Genomic DNA, 20,986 nt, shown 5'->3' with positions numbered 1-20,986 from the left:
CGACCGCTTAAAAGAAATGAATGCTCTGCCAGTGGGGAGTGTGGACGTTGCGTGACTCGCAGAAGATTGTCGCAGGTCGGCGAAAAAACGACTTACTAATAGATATAAAAAAAAAAAGTAATTTAAGTAAGTTTAAAATGTAATTTAAATAAAAAGTATTCATAAATTGAAGTTTGGAAGCGCCTCTGTTTTTGGGCTGAGGAGAAGTTTGAAAGGGTGTACCGCGATTCTGCCGCCTTGTATCGCGATACGGATCGTGGCTCTGCGTATCGCGATTTCGATACGCATATCGTTACAGCCCTAGTGACGTCACAGCGGGAACCGGTTTAAAGGTTTAGGCCTTTTACAGCTATCGGCCAAAGTCATATATGAATAAAAATTTATGGTGAAAGTAAGAAATCCCGTTACCGACTTGCTCAACTAAGACTGATTTGACTTCATTGATTGTGGGTTGACTCTCATTAAAACAGGATGGGTGTTATAACTTATGCAACATACATGTACACGCATGCATTTTCACTGATAAAACGTAAAAGGCTAATTAAATAATCAGATGAACTGAGACGATCACATTCTGAAGCAAATTAAATAATCTTATACCGGTAACTTAAACACACAATACAAGTTACATGGATTCATCTAAATGCAGGTAAACAACGTGTGTCATTTTTGTTTTGTATCCAAATGAGAGTCGGAGCTTACCCGTCTGTGTTCTCGCTTCTTGAAGGCCGATTGTTTTGAAACAATCTGACTTTCAGTTGTTCGTTAAGTTCTCTGTTCATTTGCTTCTTCCATGTAAGGGCAAGATGGCAGCAATATCCAGTGAAGAAATCAGACGGCTGCTCCACTCATTCTCCATTTTCTCCATTACTGAGTACTCTGCCATTACTGATCGGCTCAGGCAATTACTAAAACCCGGGACGGGATGGGATGTCACCAGTTTTATCAACAACTGCAGGGAGGTCACTGCCCAAGTGATATGTCCCGTCCCGTTCCATCCCGGGTTTTACCAACAACCCTCGGGTCACTCCGGGAAAACTGGTGCAACTAAACTCGCTTTCCTTTTAAGTAAATAAATAAATAAATAAAATACTTTCCTTTTCTTGTAGTTTTATTTAATTGTTGGTACTGCACCCTCTTTCAATACGGGCTTATAGCCAACGCTCCTCAACAGATCAGAGGTCTCATACTAGTCTTCAGTAAAATGTGCAGAGCAGAGGAGAGACCACTTCGTAGGCGCCCAATGTGCCTGTGAACTTCTCTCAAAACGCATCCAAATCTTTGCAGTTTGAACATTCTTGGGCCATGAATGCAACGTAAATCCACCTTCTGTCATGTTGCTGCACCCACCAGCAACACATCTACATGGCATGGCGATAAATTAGCTCAAAATGGAGGATCGGAGTTGCAGTCAGCTCTGTGTTTTAGTATAGCGGAAATGGCGAGGAGACCGATAGACTTCCTGCTGTGATGTTACGGACGTCAAGGCCATTCACTCAGACCGCTACCTATATGAATCACTTTAATCGTAAAAATTACTATATTAGATTTATTGTTAACGCTTAAAACTATTCCTGTGCCATTCTTGAGGTCTCAAGGCATAAACGAAAGTGAGGCCATGGCACTGCGTATATGCTTTAACCACCCATCAAGCTGTCGATGCTTCCCTTGGTCTGCTGTAGGCATCATGAACAGCGTCTGTTTTTGTCCGGCAGAATTGTCCATTCTAACGCAGTGGCCTAGCCACTCTAAATGTTGTCGCTCTTGATATTCCTTAATCGTCGTCATGCCAGATAGTCTATATACAGTGGGGCAAAAAAGTATTTAGTCAGCCACCAATTGTGCAAGTTCTCCCACTTAAAAAGATGAGAGAGGCCTGTAATTTTCATCATAGCTACACTTCAACTATGAGAGACAGAATGGGGGGAAAGAATCCAGGAAATCACATTGTAGGATTTTTAATGAATTAATTGGTAAATTCCTCGGTAAAATAAGTATTTGGTCACCTACAAACAAGCAAGATTTCTGGCTCTCACAGACCTGTAACAACTTCTTTAAGAGGCTCCTCTGTCCTCCACTCGTTACCTGTATTAATGGCACCTGTTTGAACTCGTTATCAGTATAAAAGACACCTGTCCACAACCTCAAACAGTCACACTCCAAACTCCACTATGGCCAAGACCAAAGAGCTGTCAAAGGACACCAGAAACAAAATTGTAGACCTGCACCAGGCTGGGAAGACTGAATCTGCAATAGGTAAGCAGCTTGGTGTGAAGAAATCAACTGTGGGAGCAATTATTAGAAAATGGAAGACATACAAGACCACTGATAATCTCCCTCGATCTGGGGCTCCACGCAAGATCTCACCCCGTGGGGTCAAAATGATCACAAGAACGGTGAGCAAAAATCCCAGAACCACACGGGGGGACCTAGTGAATGACCTGCAGAGAGCTGGGACCAAAGTAACAAAGGCTACCATCAGTAACACACTACGCTGCCAGGGACTCAAATCCTGCAGTGCCAGACGTGTCCCCCTGCTTAAGCCAGTACATGTCCAGGCCCGTCTGAAGTTTGCTAGAGAGCATTTGGATGATCCAGAAGAGGACTGGGAGAATGTCATATGGTCAGATGAAACCAAAATAGAACTTTTTGGTAAAAACTCAACTTGTGTTTGGAGGAGAAAGAATGCTGAGTTGCATCCAAAGAACACCATACCTACTGTGAAGCATGGGGGTGGAAACATCATGCTTTGGGGCTGTGTTTCTGCAAAGGGACCAGGACGACTGATCCGTGTAAAGGAAAGAATGAATGGGGCCATGTATCGTGAGATTTTGAGTGAAATCTCCTTCCATCAGCAAGGGCATTGAAGATGAAACGTGGCTGGGTCTTTCAGCATGACAATGATCCCAAACACACCGCCCGGGCAACGAAGGAGTGGCTTCGTAAGAAGCATTTCAAGGTCCTGGAGTGGCCTAGCCAGTCTCCAGATCTCAACCCCATAGAAAATCTTTGGAGGGAGTTAAAAGTCCGTGTTGCCCAGCGACAGCCCCAAAACATCACTGCTCTAGAGGAGATCTGCATGGAGGAATGGGCCAAAATACCAGCAACAGTGTGTGAAAACCTTGTGAAGACTTACAGAAAACGTTTGACCTCTGTCATTGCCAACAAAGGGTATATAACAAAGTATTGAGATGAACTTTTGTTATTGACCAAATACTTATTTTCCACCATAATTTGCAAATAATTTCTTTAAAAATCAGACAATGTGATTTTCTGGATTTTTTTTTTCTCATTCTGTCTCTCATAGTTGAGGTATACCTATGATGAAAATTACAGGCCTCTCTCATCTTTTTAAGTGGGAGAACTTGCACAATTGGTCTCGTCTCATTCATCTCATCTCTAGCCGCTTTATCCTGTTCTACAGGGTCGCAGGCGAGCTGGAGCCTATCCCAGCTGACTACGGGTGAAAGGCGGGGTACACCCTGGACAAGTCACCAGGTCATCACAGGGCTGACACATAGACAACCATTCACACTCACATTCACACCTACGCTCAATTTAGTGTCACCAGTTAACCTAACCTGCATGTCTTTGGACTGTGGGGGAAACCGGAGCACCCAGAGGAAACCCACGCGGACACGGGGAGAACATGCAAACTCCACACAGAAAGGCCCTCGCCGGCCAAGGGGCTCGAACCTGGACCTTCTTGCTGTGAGGCGACAGCACTAACCACTACACCACCGTGCCGCCTGCACAATTGGTGACTGACTAAATACTTTTTTGCCCCACTGTATGTCTGCATTGGAATACATGAAGGCATAGTCCCAGTTCCCTGCTGTCCTCTCTGATTCAGACAGGTCGGCGGGTGGTGCATTGCGCCGTTTAAAGCTTCCACGTGCATTTTTTCGAATGAAACGCACCATTCAACCTCTAGCTCATCCATAACACCAGTATTTAACTCCCACGTAATGGTACAATCGTCACCTTTAGTCTAAACCATGCGTCCAGAACTGGATGGAAAAAGAAAATTATCCAACACCTTGTGTCCAATCAGTTTGAAAATGTCAACAGAGCTGTGGTATCAAGAACAATAAACACTGTTCACATTCTTAGCTTGAGGTCTGTATTTATTTATATATGCTTAAAGGATATGGGACATGGATTTTTTTCTGGGTATAATTATGTATAAAGGACATAAGAAATGCCATCTAAATCACTGCAGGGCGTCAAAAATGTGAATATCACATTATTCAACTTTTTTTATACATCAGCGTAAAACAATGATTCGTTAATTAGCTAGGTGGTCACGTGACCCGTGATGTCACAAAAACTTTCCAAGGAGCCAGCGCTTGGGAATCTAATGTAAACAGGTTACCGAAATGGACACCATCGACAGTGACATTCCCGATGTTTCACAGAGATGTGAAGTTAGACCCTATCAATTTGAACCGATAGCTGGAAATTCACATGAACATGGATCTTGTCTTTACTCTGACGGGTCAGATGATTCTGAGAGTGAGAGTTCATTCAGTCCCCATGAAACTGAAAGCGGTCGGCTCGATAACACTTCCTGGTAAGTTAAAAACAATTCTGCTCAAAGGCTAATGATCTGTTGAAAGAAGTATTATTTTTGTATCATACATTGAAAGTTCATCATAGATCTAGCTAAAGTCCGTTGCAAGCTAGTTTTTTTTGCTGATATTTTTCGAGATTGATTGAGATACAATGCTTCCAGAGTCCGAGATGAAAACATTCAAAATGGCGAAACGAGTCAGAATTATGATAATCAATAATTGATACACCCAAAATTATAATACTAATCCTTACCTCGGCTTTCAGTCGCTTAGCGAATGCACCTCGTGGTGGCCGTAGCACTTCGGGTTTCACTCCGCCGTCTTGTTCCTGAATTGGGACGTTGGGAACGGCTCCATCTTTAAGTAGCCTCTTAAATTTGGCTTGGCAATTAATATCGCTCAGTACCTGAGTATTAATGTTGAAAGAATCCTCAGTGAAATGGTCCGAACACAGTTTGTGGGAAACAGTAGGTGCCAAGTTTTTTCAGCAGGTGTTCTGTAAAGTTATCCTACCTCTTGGATTTGTCCTACCAAGCCTACTGCGCATTAGTGATGGGAATTTCGGCTCTTTTTCGGGAGCTGGCTCTTTTGGCTCTTCTTACTATAAGGAGCCGGCTCTTTCTGCTCCCAAACGGCTCCTGAGATTTTATTTTTGATTTAATTGCTGCAATTAACTAGTTAATTAATTACATTATTATTTATATTTTATCAATAGGATGTTTTCCATTTTATTTTTTAGTTTTTGTAGCCATTGTAAAGCTTTGTAAAGTATAGCAGTGTAACAATGTTCTAGCTATAGAAATAAAACTTACTTACCAATTACTAAATTATTTTCTCACAAACATAATGCAAAACTGTGTTATATTACCAATATAAAATACACAGAAGACATCAACTGTTTATCCTTTATGGCTTTATTTCACACTCGACCTTGAACAAAATGCCACAAAATAAATTATGAAGTATAAATCAGGCCTAAGAAACTATGAAGCAAAGTTGGAAATTATTTTAACAAACACAAAATATTTTATTAAATAAAATATTAGACTCCTCTCCCCTGCGCTCCACAGCTTTAAGCATTACACCAATTTTCGTATTTTCGCAGCTGTGAATGACATCAACCCCCCCAACCAAAAAAAGTAGGCGTACACCATGCTACTTTTTTTCCTTTGAATGGTAATAGACAACACAAAGACGCAATCGGACAGCAACTTTTTTTGTGAAAGTCTCTCTCTGTGAGGCACCCAAGGACAAAAAACTAATTCGGCTCACCAACTCGGCTCCCACCGAAGAGCTGGCTCCCGTCGTTCACTTCAAAGAGCCGGCTCTTTGAACCGGATCGTTCGCGACCGACACATCACTACTGCGCATGCGCAGGTGAGCCCACACTTTCCTCAGCTTCGGGTCCTTGGGGAATACAAAAAAAACTTACTCCAGGGCATTTCCCATTGGAATTATTGCAACCATAAGCAGCACAATACACCATGATGTTCAATGTACGTTAAAGACTATAAAAACATTTTTCTTGTCATCCACTTCTCCATTCATCTACCCGCTTGTGCTGTGCCTGAAAGTTTTTGTGACGTATGATCACGTGACAGCGGCTCTTCCGGTTGTAAAATATGCATATCGGAGCTCGAGCAGAAATGCCATATAATCATCACGAATATAACGATTTTGCTGAATTTAATAGATGATTTTGTATTTGTTGATGCAATTAATTCATATTTTTAATGGAAAGAAACTGATATAGCGTGCATTTATGTTTCATGTCCCATGCCCTTTAATGTCTTCAGACCTCATCTACTCAGAAAGTTCAGGAGGTGACGTGTTGGCTGGAGCAGGCCTATCAGGAGCTTCTGGAAGGATGGGAGTCCACGGAGGGTGAGAGTTATGCTGAGAGATACCACGTAAGAACTGATGAAAATCAGTTAACACCTATTCAAAAGACACCATACAAAATGTTTCATGATGATGTTCGTGTTTATCATCTTCATGACGGTCAACCAGCTGATATTTTCTCACATTTTCCTGAAGCTAGACAAGACAGTATTTCAACATTTCATTTTAACTTTTCAGAAGCACGTGTCTAAGACTGCCTTTTATCACCTTCGAAATATACATCTCAGGTTGGATACGCCTCGTCTCTGCAAGACTCTGAAAAGCTGGTTCATGCTTTTATTTCAAGTAGATTAGATTCCTGTGATGCACTTTTTGTCAGGCTGAAAAAGCAGGCGTGAAATAATAAACTCCGGTTTATCCAGAAAACCAAACTATTTGAATACGTCACTCCTACTGTATCTTAACTTCTCCACTGGCTCACAGAAAGAAAAAAATGACATGATTTTAAAATTGTTTTTAATTCTATGGATGGCTTAGCTGTGGCGTCAGATTTATGTCAAAAGTAGTGACTGAGATAAAACATGCTCACGAACAAATTTTTATTTTACACGTGCAGATATTAACTGCCACTCGAATGATATGCCCTCACGCACAAATTCAGCAATCGAGAGTAGTACAGGCAGATGCAAATGAGAAACAAAAGCAAATAATGGCACCTGTGAGTATAGAACTTAGCAGTAAACGCACAAAGCAGCCACCACACGCGTGAGAGTTTTTTGCTTAACGAGCGCGAGAGGGCAGGCATGCTCTCTGTTTAACTCTACTCTCAAAGTTGGATTCTGTTCATGCAAATCAACTTGACTTTTCACAGTTTGGGGTGGAAACCAAGGGAGGCGCTGGACCTCTTATGGTTGGTCAGTTTCAACAAGTGATCTCGCATACTTGAACCTTCTTGACAGCATGTGACCGGTGCTCGGAATAATGAGGAAGTGGCTGGGTCGAAGATCCCCCCCCCCCCCATTTAACAGTTTAAATTTGGTAAACAAGATTTTGCAGCAGATGCGAATAAAAGTTGATTTAATTTCCAAGTTTAAATAAACATTTTATAAATAAATGTTTTCAATGACTGCATCGTACCTGATTTCATTACAGTGACGTATGTTCTGTTGGACAAAGTATAAGATGTCGTGATGATTTTATTGGACGTTATAAATACATCATCTCACGAAATCGCAGGATGAATTCTCCCATCAACATGAGTTTTCTTGTTTTTGTTTTTTTTTAAAAAAGATATTTTTTGGGCTTTTTTCACCTTTTATTGGATAGGACAGTGTAGAGACAGGAAATGAGCGGGGGAGAGAGACGGGGAGGGATCGGGAAATGACCTCGGGTCGGAATCGGACCCGGGTCCCCGGATTCATGGTATGGCGCCTTATCCACCTGAGCCACGACGCCCCCATGAGTTTTCTTGTTTATCTACTATTTTACATCACAGTATTAAAACGACACATTCATTAGCCATTCCAGCTTATAACCCGAACCTTTTGCTTTAACAGTCACTGTGAGTAGAAGCAACAATACTCTGATATATTGACACTGTGATCTGTAATTTTATTTTAACCCTCTGGGGTCTGAGGGTATTTTCTGACGCTGTAATGATTTTGGCACGCTCTGATTTTGTCAATTTCAATAAATCTAAGCAGCATTTTCAAAGTCATTTGACTTTTTTTTTGTATTCAGCACAAGTTCAGCTCCAATAATATCTCTGTAGTATGTACGTCATGATTATATAAATAAATAAATGAAGATGTTGTAAAAAGCAGTTTTAGAACTGTGTTGGAATGTGTGGAAAAAAAAAAAACCATGACCTTAACCATTGTGACAAACCGTTTTGGTCATTTGAGGTGATTCTGTTCAGTCTGAGGAATGGATCAAGCACAAAATCTTTAATCTGCTCCATTGATTTGGACAATTAACTGGCCATCAGAAAAATTATGTCCTATTGTTTTGGGATAAAGGGCTGGCAGTGGGAGGGGTATTCACTGAGGAGGAAAAATTTCCATTCCATTCAATGAGAAGAGTGAAAACCCTTCCCACTGGCATCTCTTAATCCCATCAGGTCAAATCACAATGGGTGATTTGAACTCTATTCAGTGGGTCTTGAAATTAACTCTTGTACTGTTTTACTCAGTTCAGAGCCACAACCAGCTCTGTTACATAATTACTCTGTAATTTTGTTCCAACTCCAAATTTTACTCTCTAAACTCAAAATAGAGCAAAATTAACTGTTTTTGAGGAAAATACTTAACTCTGGGGGGAAAAAAACTGTCATTTTTTTATGCTTCCGCCACCGTAAGGTGCAGGAGGCATTATGTTTTCGGGTTGTCCGTCTGTGCGTCCATGCGTGCGTCCGTCCCGAAACCTTGTGAACGCGATATCTCAAAGGCTGATGTCTTTCCGAAAACCTTGTGAACAATATCTCCAAGGCTAATGAAAGGAATTTCACCAAACTTTCACCATTTGTGCATTTGGGGACAAAGATAAACTGATTAGATTTTGAGATCAAAAGGTCTAAGGTCAAGGTCACTGTGAGGTCAAATGTCTGTCCGAGAACCTTGTGAACACAATATCTCCAAGGCTGATACAAGTAATTTCACCAGGTCACGATTACTGTGAGGTCAAATGTCCATCCCCAAATCACAACTTAATAAGGCGTGTAGTCTACCGGGCGGAGGCATCCCCATCGATGCCGTTGGCGTCGAGTTCTATCTAGTCTGTGTATGCACTGCAGCGCACACACATCAACTGATCTGCTCATAATAAATGGAAGAAATATTTACACTTACTCCAGTTGATCTTCGGCTACACTGAGTCGAAGTTTTTTAAAAAAAAAAAAAAAGGCACCGCTCATCAGTGTTGCAGTTCTCAAGAATGAATTGAACTGCTGTTCAGAATCATGAATTGATTCGTTGTCCTGAAATTGAACCACTGTCCAGAATCATCCGAAGTGCATAAAATCTCCGTGCCGTCTTGCAACAAGTTTTACCTCTGAATAGCTTAAACTATGGCTGACGGATTTTATCCTGTTTATGGTGGGCGTTCCCACCGCGAAAGAGAAACCAATCGAAACTGAAAGAGTGAAAGTGATGAGCATGCCATTACCATGTGAACAGTCTTTTATGAATGAGTAAGTGGGCGCTCAGTGCTCCAATTCCGGTGTGACTGAATAAGGTGACAAGTTTTATGTTTCATCTAATTTAGGTAAATTAAAAAATATTATTTGGCAGTGGGCACATAGGAAAGTGTAAAGTATAAAGTTTCTGTCAATATGTTTATCATACTTGTATGATTAAAAAAAAATTTGCGAAGATGTTTATCTAAATGCATGACCTACTCATTCTAAACCTGCCGAGCTTCGCAGGCGAAGCTCTCAACCTCAGAGGGTTAACTTCATGCCTGTGGTAGAAGTGTGAAGTGATTGTGGACAATTAATTCAGAAAATATTAATAATTCTGTTACATTTTCTTAATTGTATTATTTATTTTGTATTTCAATGCTCGAAAAACCTCATGTCCGATCGTCCCAGACGACTAAAATCTGTGCAAGTACGAGGAAAACTTTTAGTGGTAATCGTCCGATCGGATGACAAAAGTTAGTGCTGGCAACCTAAGCAACAGGCACACAGGCGCTAAGAGAGCAGGGAACCAGTCTAAAGTAGCTCGTCTCATTTCACGGGAAATGCGTTGTTTTATTCATCAACACAACAATATGTGCCCAAATCCAGAATCCAGGGACACATGTCGGCCCGGGGGCATTTTGAGTTATTGACAGATTCAGAAAGTACAGTTTCTAAGCTTTCCAATGATGCCTTCCATGTGGAGATCTGACAATATTTGAAGAATGTGTGGCCTTTTGAAAGTGTATACTTCTTAAAACAGAAAAGGGAGAAAATCGCCCTCAAAGTTTTCCATCTCAGCTACTCTGGGTGTAGGGCGGGCACATAATGGTGCTCATTTGCATGACGTTAAGGAAAGCTCTACCCCCTACGAGCTAGCACGATACTACTTTCATGTAAACAAAGATCACCACGTCAATTTTCCTTCCATGCAAAGTATGCCCAACACAATTATGAAGTACAAAAATAAGTCCTAAAGTATACTTTAACGTTTTGTGATTGAAAAATTACTCACACCGTAAGAGAGAAAGATAGCACGATGATGACACAACTAACACAACGCTAGTTTCATGTAAAGCCTCGGTCACAGCCGGCCATACGTGCTCCTACGGCCGGTCTACATGCAAGAAACGCATGGAGGGCGCGCGTGTGAAACGCACGAGAGCGTGCGTGTGATGTGCTGATTTTCGAGCCATAGACCGGCCACAGAGGTTCTTTGTCATGTCAAACAAACTCTACGGGCGCTTACGTTTTTTTCAGGTTGCAAGACAAACTTACGGCCAACGCGCGTCTTTCTCCATGAACAAAAAAAAAAAAACGCAGTGATTTGGGAAACGCCAAAAATCACACGGCCAAAAAATCGTACGTCCGGTTGTGACCTAGGCTTAACCAAACCACAACACTCTCCGTTACATGCAAAAATAACCACACAGCCTTAGATTAATAAACTCACCCCATCAGAAAGAGAAACGGCGCCTTGCACACACCAATGCCTCCGATGGAATGTAATCCTAGCTTCCTTTTGGTTGTTTTTTTTTTATGCTAGAAATGGTTATCTCCGATGTAAAAACTGTGCGTCTGTTTGCTTCGCGGTCTTTCAGCTCCTCTGCGCTCTGTTTAGCTTGCTCATTCCATAGTGAAATTACACGCCTGTATGCAGCTTAAGTAGCCACGAGCTCAGCTCGTATCATACAGTTGATTCGCGAAAAAAAAAACAAAAGACTTAAATTATCATGTGAATGGCCCATATGGTAATTTACCCACACCCCCCAGCAGGCTACAGTCCTGACAAAAACAAGACAATTTGCAACAAAAAATGTATGCTTTTCCAACAAAACAATCTATTATCTGAAATACTGATTGCATTCTTCAAGATCTCAACTTGCACATGATGTGAAAAAAATAAAAATCACAAATTTCGAAAAAAAATGCTTCTTTTGCGATTATCTCGGATTCGTTTCGGCCGACATGTGTCCCTGGATTCGGTGAGGTGTCACATATATACAGTTTAATATTTTGAGGAAATCATTCGAATTTCCTTGTTTTTGGTTATAATTCATTGAAGTATGCGTGTGTGTTCAAGTATACTGGAAAAGCCCGGCTCAGAGGGGTCCACGTAATGACGTAATTATACCAATTGGCTAAGCATGACGAGGGTTAAAGACAGTGCGTTTGTGTAGAACTCTCTTGAACTGTAGGTTCATTTCTACACTCTGGTTCCACAGTGACATTTTGCACAGGACTGGGTTCCTTTGATAATAGAAACAAAGCTCCAGCATTATTATCATTATTATTATTATTATACTCTTTCAAAACTCTACAGCTTAATATACCCTAAATTATTAATTCCTCTACTACTAGAACTTTTCTTTCTGAATGTATCTGCATATATTGGTGTTTATGATTTTGTGGATTTATGATAATTTATGCTGCTTCACCTATATAAAAAAAATCAACTGCATTCTGTCCTCTGCAAAATAAAATAAAGCTCTGGGCAAGTGGAATTGTTTGTTGGGAAGTATGTTTTGGGTACTGCTCGCCCATTGGGCAAGTAAGGCTGGGAGATTTTTTTTTTTTTTTTTTGAGGACTGCATTTACATGAACAAGGTCTGTCATGATTCACCCAATTCATGATTCAATTTTTTAATCTGATATTTTTGGAAAAAAAATTTTTTTTATTTAATCCCCCCCAAAAAAGCCCCATTTATTTTCCTTTTGTTTATCAACTTAAATATGACTTTTGTGAAATCTAAGTAAAAAAACTTTTCTTTTCTTAATAATCAACAGTAATTATTTCCCCACATTTGTCAATGTTTCACATTTCCAAACCTTCTCTTTTCCCCAAAAATATTGTTACAAACAATTAAAAGAAGGTAACTTGTGACTGCTAAGGATGTACCTGAAAGAACGAATAGTTTAAAAGCAAATACTGAGTGTGTGTGTGGGGGGGGGACAACCAAAAAAAAAAAACAACATTAAAGACTGGTCACACCAAATACTGTTTTGTCTTGAGTTAATTCATTTTTACTGCTCTTTGTAGTTAATGATTTTTTATAAATAAGTTTATTATTTATGCATTTTTATTATGCATTTCATTGCATGGTGAATTTCCATTGCATGTAATCCATCTCTCATTTCTTGTTTCAGGTGTTCCAGACGTTTGTGGTGTCCTTTAATGAGCAGCGCCGGCCTGTGATGCCGTTGCTGACGGCGATGAAGAGGACGGTGAAGCTGAGCGAGGAGCAGCGAGCTCTCCGACATGCCTGGGATTCCCTGGCTGAAAAGGTCAGAGGTCACAGCCTCATTGTGTTCACTGAAAAACCTGAAAGAGCCATGCTTTTATCGATATGTTGGAGAATTATGTATTTGAATTATAAAGGTGAATTTTGAATGCTTTATTTATTGGTTATAGCTGCGTGAGTATAAGACGGAGCTCGACCTGAGTCTGCCCACTCCTCTGGACACGGTGGGCCGCTGGTTACTGAGGGCTGAGGAGGCCTTGGCAGATGGTGGTGATGATCATCAGGACCATGCACGAGCTGCTCAGGAGGCCCGCGAGAAACACGAGCTGTTTAAGGTGTCTCATACCTCTGAGAAGCTGTAGTAATACAGAGATATTGATTATGTTCAGATTAGGTTGGTCTGGAATTACAGAGGTGATACCTCATCGTAAACTCAGATGGGTACTTGAATATTTCCACCGTAATTGGTCAAATTAAATATTTGATTTCGAACTAGATTAATAATTTATGGAGTTGAATATTGTATTTTGTCAATCAGTTTTAGAAAAGAATCACGCACAATATTTTCCACTCACTTTTTTTTTTTTTTTTGCCATGGTTTTGTGTTCAGTCATGTCTCGAGGAGATGCCTCGTCACATGAAAATGTTCCAGATGTTCCAGAATATGGATGAGTACGGAGAAATGGTGGTTCCTGCTGACAAACTGGAGGAGATAAAGAGAAGGTCAGTGAATCAAAATCTGAACTCTTCCTTGCGATAATGTCATTTTTGGGCACTAGGAAACTGAGGTCAGGTTTTAGTATTTCCAGCGTTAGATTCCATCCAACAAATTGTTGAAGCAGGGTTTGAAATTAGAATAATGAATTCTGATTGGTCCGAAGGTGTTGATTAATTTTCTATAACAGCAGAGATGCCTACTAGTACGGATTGGCCGTATTTTGTACGGAAAAGTTACGTAAATACGATGTTACGGCAAACAGTGTTATTCTGTACGGAATTATTATAAAGTCTTAAAAAATTCCAGTGAGTTGTTTTTAAATGTCCAAGCGACTTTTTCAATCCATGCGCGATTCACGGCTATTTATTTTTACGACAACCACACATGCTGTGTGTGACATGCGCAGATACCTCACATGCTTCTTCTTCTTCTGTCGATTTATTGGCGGTTAACAATCGATGTGTATTACCGGCATCTACCGGGCTGAGGTGTGATCTCAAGGGATATTAATCGTTGCAAATGCCTGCATGAGGATAAATCAAAACTGAACCTGTAGTCAGACCTTGAACAGGTACCGCACGTGCTGTGTGTGACATGCGCAGATACCGCACATTTGTTCGCGCTATTTTCACTCGATATCACACACGCATGGTGCTGCTTCTCAATAGTGGAAATGAAACGCTCGGTATCGGGACAAGTGAAGCACAGGTCTCAGGTGTTCCTCCCACGATATACGTAGAATGGCCGTGCATTACACCCAGTCAAAAGGGCAATGGATACGCGCACTGCAAACTGTGTAGAACTGACATTAACATCACTCGTGGTGGTCGTGATGACTGCAGGCGGCATGTCAACTACAAAAAACATATGGAGTATGCTGAAATGGCGAGTCAGGCGGAAAGTAAATCTGGGGATATCCAGCGTTTTTTTTACGAAATCTGTGGATGAAAAGACACGGAACGTGCTGAAGCGGTGATGGTTGACCTGTGCTTGGATTTGAACTTGCCAATTAGTGCCATGAAATGTGAGTTAAACTTATTCAGTTTCTTTTTACATGTATTATTTTTATTCACTGAAATATCAAACACTGGCTGGACTTCTTTAATTCAAAGTCTTTTCAGTGTTGCAAGTGCAAATGTACATGTAGTATGATCAAAAACTATTTTATGATTAGTGCTGTTGGGATTGTGGCAAAAAATTGATCATTCCACTGTTTTAAATACAATTATAAATGTCATTTTATTCAGTGTCTCTTCTGAAGCATTATGCTGAAGTATTTATATATTGGGACATTAAGATAACAATGTCGGACTCTCTTTGGCATGAAATAAGAAATTTTTTTTAAATTTTATTAGAATCCGTTAACAGGTAGAACATTTTGCCAGGCAATATGATACTTTTGAGGAGTTACGTTCAATACCAGTGATTGGTAGTCAACCGTAATGTCTGCAAACAGGGAACACTATTGTATTTATAAAAATGTGATATATTGTATGCTCTAGAAATTTGTTGCGTGGAAATTCAATTGAGATGGCTGCTCGCGTTTCGTTTATTCAGTTCACACAAAACAGTACTTTTTAATAATTTAAATGTTAAACATATTGGTATATACACCTCTTTATAATGGAATGCGCATAAATTAATGTGACTGAAAGTCATTCCAGAATACTGAAAAATGTTTTCAAGAATACTGAAATTCAAAATTTGGGGTAGGCATCTCTGTAACAGTAGCTCTGACATGAGTGTGGTTGCAAATCACAAGTTTATATTAACACACTTGTTCTAATATGTTATTGTTTCCATAGTAACGGCTTATTCAGAGGGTCTTGGCTCCAAAAATGGAGTCTTTAAAAAAAAAAAGCAGTGAAGTTGTCTGGAGGGAGATGTCAGTGGTAAAGATGTAATATGGGAAAGATGAGTTTAGACTTAGCGATTTGTTGGTATCGTGACAAGGTGCTTTGTTTTTGCCTTAACTTCAAAAATGAGAAAAAAAAAAGTGAGGTTGGGGAGGGAGCGACTGTTTATCACTACTATAATGTAAGCGTGAACAGGAACTCACTTGTTTCACAGATTTGCATGACATTCAGTGTAACTAGAAATGGATAAAAAGTGCAATGTGTTGATCTTTAATAAATAAATAAATAATCCATCGTTTTAATAGTTATACTCATGTAATAATTTTTATTGTTGTATCCACATTCACTGGATATCAGCAGTCACTCGCTCTGATTGGCTACTCTACTACGAGGCTATCAGCTCATATACCATGAGTAGAGAAAAAGAAAATGGCAGAGCGTGTTGCTGAACCAACCGAGGGCGAAATAAAAGCTACTTGAAAACAACACCCCCCCTCACAAAAAAAAAAGCAGTAAAATATGGAATAAAAGTATTTGATGTTAAGGAGGTATCTTTTTTTATTTTTCAAGAATTATTATTATTATTGCATTTTTCACAAATTGCTGCTGTCATTTTGCAGTTTGTTTACATTCTAAGTGGAAATAATTTTCAGACATTTTGTATTAAGTTTTTATTTACCCAATTTGCAAAAAATAAAAATGCTCCGTTTTTCAAAATCCAGTGATTGCGGATATAATAAAACAGTTATTCCGTGAAATCAAGTCGTACACGAGTTGATAGCTGGCGAGGTGCGTCAAACGTTTGAATCCTTTTGGTGTGTGTTTTGCATGTGCCTTAGGTTCACCAGTGTGCGTGTCAGTGCTAAGTATCATGGCATTAGACTGGAGTACCAGGAGTACAGACACACAGTGCTAGATCTGCTGGCTCAGCTTACCCTCAAGCTACGCACTTGGAAAAGAGGCTACATTTCCCAGGAGGCTGTGCAGGTCTTGATGAAGGACTGGACTGTAAGTTGGAAATGTGAGAGAGTACAATAAGTAAAGAAAGGCCATTCAGTCTCAAATCTGTAACAGCATGTTCAATGTAGCCTGTGAAATTGTGTGTGCTGAGATGCGATGAGAATGGAAGGTGTGTTTGGCCTCGTAGGAGACGGTCAACAAGCAGGGACTGCCTTCTAAGCTGGAAGGAACACTCTGCAAGCTCAGACACATTGCTAACAAATACACCAGCAAGTCTGCTCTGGGTGAGTGGTGTTTTCTGGCCAAATGAAGTCACAGCCAAAAAATAAAAGACTGAGATGAAAGCAGTTATGACGTATTTTGGCTGTTGAACTCATGGATTAAAGCACTAAATGTACAAGCGTTTGAGTGTTGCTTTTCTCTCCTCTTTGGCAGCGGGTGACTCAAACCGTGTCCGTAATCAGATGAAGGATTTGGAGGCCGAGACTGCCGCGATACTTGATGAGGTGAAGATGGTGAAAGGCACGATAGCGCGCACACTGGCAGCTTGGGACTCGTACTGTGACACTTACAGCTCGCTACACGCCTGGCTGGAGCAGGGAACTCGGACAAACAGATCCAGACAGGGAGCTGAAGTACGCGTCTACAGCTAACTAATTTTCACGTGTGTTAAAAAACACTGCTGCGTTTTAGATGATTAATTTGAATGTGATTACATGACCTCTCACTCTAGGTGACGATGGAGATGATGTCCGAGTGGAGCTCTCGCAGGGAGCGTCTGAACGAAGTCGGAAACTACCTAATGGACGTCACGGATCCACAGACCAGTCGCTTGGTTTCTGATGATCTCTGCAAGATTAACCTGATGTGGGCTGATTTTGTCAAAAGAACCCAGTTTGTGAGTTGCTTTTCAAGCGTTTGATATAACCTAGCCAGGCTATTTAAAAGTAATAGTGATGTGAACAAACATGTTTAATATCTTGGTCCTTGTCCTAGGAACTTGTTGAAGAGCAGAACGTAACTCCACCAAGTCCTCAGACTCTTCAGGGTTTGATCAGAGGCGCCACACAGCTTCTGAAGGAACCAGTAGAGGTGCTATCAGGATCACTTCAGACATACAGGAAAAGACTGCAGGTACAATTAATCGTCTCAGGGATCCCAGACGTCCGCTATTTAGCGGAATTCCGCTATTTTTCTAGCCAAAGTGGTGGTGGTTTTTTTTTTTTTTTTAATAAATCTCTTGTATATCCGTTAAAAATATGTTTAAGTAAAATGACCAGCAGAATACGTTCTGATTTGGTTTGCTTGTTTAGCGATGTTTTTGTCAGCTTCGTTTGTTCTTGTTGACGTTCGGGAACACTCGGAAGTTAAATTGATGTAAATACTGCGAGACTGTACGCGATAGAACGAGAAAACAATATGGCTGCGCCCATTTGCTAGAAAATGTGTTTTAACTCCGTTCGTGCTTTTGTTTCTAATGCGTTGAACTTAATTCAATATGCAGGGCTGTGAAATTTCCGCGGATTCTGTCGCGAAAAATATCATCTTCACAAAACGTCTATTTTTGCATTAAATCATTGGGGGGGGTCTAGTCGGTTTTAATCGCCTTGCACGAGACCGGCGGCTCAATACAGCCGGACTCGCGGAGTTTTATGCCAGCTGAGCGTGGAACAAGTCTTGACTGCGAATGACAGAGCTAAAAATAGCTATTGCGTGACCTGGCACCGCGTACGTGAATTTTGTACTTCCAGGGTGTAAGATCAGACATAGTTAAGATGCCATCAAAAAGGAAAGCTAAGGAGGTGTTTGAGAGAGATGCAAATAGGGCTAGAAAAGAACACACACGCACAGACTGAAGGAAAAGATGAAAAAGAACAAGTTTGCAAAACTGAAAGAGATGGTGTTAAAGAAAAGAAAATTAAAAGACTTTCATTAGATGCTGTTTGACAGACTATGAACATTTTGTAAATAGCTTTAATAGAGGAATGCAAATACTATAGAACTAATAACTAATAGCCTTACTGAAAGATGAATTGAAAGAAATAGCTGGGAGTGATGCAAAGAGGAATAGAAGGAGCCAGAAGTAAAAGAAAAGATGTAAATAATATATTAGATAAGAAACATTAGTTTTTTTTAAACTTTTGCTCTGTAGACAAGAGACATTGTGACAGATTCTTGGAAAAAGCCAGGACATAATACAAAAATTAAGTGTAATTTGGAAGCCAACAGGTATCTCTCACTTAAATATTGAGCATGATTTTTCACAAAGTCATTTTGAAAGGCCTATCAAAGTATTCTTTTATTAACATTTCTTTAAATTGTTATTTACACATTTTTTTTTACTTTTATTTTGATTAAGAGATAAAATACATAGGCACTTATTAGATATTTCAAGGTATTTTACATGGATCTTTCATTTTAAAAGAGAAAACTGTTGATAGGTATTTTATATGGCAAAATGAAGACCAAGACTAGTCAAATATTTACTTGTTGAGATCAATTTTTTACTTGCAGGAAATGCTCAGAATACACCATATAACACCTAAAATGGCTAAAATGACCCCCGGCTTATGCTGGGGGGCTGTGCCCCCCAGACCCCCTCCTCTTCCTTGGATTTCTTATTTACAATTTCACAGCCCTGAATATGTCGTGGAAAAAAGATATCGTCCATAAAAGAGATAGCGGAACAGTGTCCGGGTTAGAAGAAGTATATTCTTCAAAGCTACATTTTCATCTAATTTTTATAGCTAAATAACAATATTTTTTTTGCCACTTATGTCATTGATTACAAAATATGGCATCAAATAGATACACATTATTGTTAAGTTCTGTTGCTTTTCTATGTTAAATCTATGTAAAAAATGTGTTCTATAGCATCTTTAAATGTTAAAATCTCAACAGCTTCAGGGGGCTTGCAGCCCCCTTCACCCCTGCTGATAGTTTCTTACATTCCTCTATTTTTTTCAATTACTGCTGGGATCCCTGAAGTCTGTGGTAATATTTAAAATTTTTTTTGCCTGTCATTATACAACAATTACAGAATTGTTGTCATTCACTGTTTGTCATTTATTGGTGAGATACTGATCCGAAACTATTTCTGATGCTTTTAGTTCATGATGAAGAAAATACAGGCTGTCGATCTGGATTCTCTCTCTCCATCACTTGAGTGCTCAGCAGAAACTCTGAACAAACTCAAGCAGGCCATTCCGGAGGTGATAACAAGATGGTATTTTTTAGGCATGTCACGGTATATTGTCTGACGTTAAATCACGGTACAAGTCAAATGACGATGCAATGAAATAAAATGTGAACCGCGGTTATCATCAGGCTGCGTCATCTCATTGTTTTTCCAAGCTGTAATTGCATTGTTGAGACAGCAGAGGGCTAGATAATGTACATTATTCTATCCACATTCACTGGATATGAGTAATCGCGCCCTCTGATTGGCTACTCTACTACTAGACTATCAGCTCATATACCCTGGGTAGAGAAAAACAAAATGGTGGAGCGTGTTACTGAACCAACCAAGGATGAAATAAAAACTCGACTGGAAAACAAAAAAAAACAACTAAATATGGAAGTATTTGATAGTAAGAACTAGGGATGTTGACCGAATCAACGTCAACCGGTTAATTTTTTTTTTGGTTGTCGGTTAAAAAAAAAATCAATCGTTTTGAAGCTGCCGATTTTGGAGCGGAGAACCTGGAATTCTGTGTTGTAAACGCTTGGGGCATGCCATGCGGTGTAAGGACGACAGCTGACAAATCAGAAACACCCATTCAGTCATGTCCCGCCCTCCTGCCCCAGTTGAAGACAGCTGACAAATCAGAAACACCCATTCAGTCATGTCCTGCCCCAGTTAAAGACAGCTGACAAATCAGAAACACCCATTCAGTCATCTCCCGCCCCAGTTGAAGACAGCTGCCACTCGGCGAAAGAAAAGTGTAGACACAGACTTTTTAGCTTACAAATTACTATTGTTTTTTTTTAATTATTATTAGAAGGCACATGGAGTTTAGTCCTGCCTTGGTCAGTGCATTCTGAAAGTATGTTTCGGTCTGTAGCCAACAGTGCATGTTATTGCAGATCATATCTCTCCACACAAACTAAAGGCGCAGATGCCGACTTTTGGAGGGAAGGGGAGAGAATGAAATGACAGCGGTGTCTGGAGGGGGAGTGACAAACGCAGCTTTTATGTCTGTGAGTCAAGTCGGTGACGGCTTCAGAGCAACTTCAATACCATGCAGTAATGGCGTGTTGATATTGGTAACGGCGTTATAACGATTGTAGCTAATTAATTTGATTACCCGGCGTTATAACAGCCTTTATTTTAACGCCGTTATTCCCATCACTGAATGTTATGTACTTCTTCTAGCACTTGACTTTATTTTCAACGCCATCATGGCCAACTGAAACTGTCTCTAAGCTGGAGCCATTTGTCCTCCGCTCCAATACAAACCCCTCGACATCAGTGCCGCGTTTGACTAAATGTTTTGCGCCGTAGAAAAGGTAATGTGAGTGGAGGGCAGCAACTGGGACTGAATGTGCGGATGCTCGCGGTTAGATTTAGAATAGATTCTAATAATTCCAATTTTAGAATTTTAAACTCATAGGTTAAC

At 40.2% G+C, this 20,986-nt stretch overlaps 1 protein-coding gene across 7 annotated transcripts in view; it reads left to right on the top strand.

The window, feature by feature from the left end:
* syne2b (spectrin repeat containing, nuclear envelope 2b) overlaps window positions 1–20,986 on the top strand; it is a 318,216-nt gene that overhangs the window by 51,567 nt on the left and 245,663 nt on the right. For all 7 annotated transcript variants that reach the window (XM_060925231.1, XM_060925228.1, XM_060925230.1 and 4 more), the window contains exons 11-20: window positions 6,371–6,484; window positions 12,739–12,876; window positions 13,004–13,168; window positions 13,444–13,556; window positions 16,247–16,415; window positions 16,555–16,651; window positions 16,803–17,002; window positions 17,101–17,265; window positions 17,364–17,501; window positions 19,478–19,579. In XM_060925231.1, the coding sequence (XP_060781214.1) occupies window positions 6,371–6,484; window positions 12,739–12,876; window positions 13,004–13,168; window positions 13,444–13,556; window positions 16,247–16,415; window positions 16,555–16,651; window positions 16,803–17,002; window positions 17,101–17,265; window positions 17,364–17,501; window positions 19,478–19,579 (1,401 nt within the window). The remainder of the gene's footprint in view (window positions 1–6,370; window positions 6,485–12,738; window positions 12,877–13,003; window positions 13,169–13,443; window positions 13,557–16,246; window positions 16,416–16,554; window positions 16,652–16,802; window positions 17,003–17,100; window positions 17,266–17,363; window positions 17,502–19,477; window positions 19,580–20,986) is intronic.

The sequence above is a fragment of the Neoarius graeffei genome, chromosome 7 (genome assembly GCF_027579695.1).
Source record: "Neoarius graeffei isolate fNeoGra1 chromosome 7, fNeoGra1.pri, whole genome shotgun sequence".
NCBI classification, from domain to species: Eukaryota; Metazoa; Chordata; class Actinopteri; order Siluriformes; family Ariidae; genus Neoarius; species Neoarius graeffei.
The sequence above is the reverse complement of the archived record's forward strand: the minus strand, read 5'-3'. Positions and strand labels throughout refer to the sequence as shown.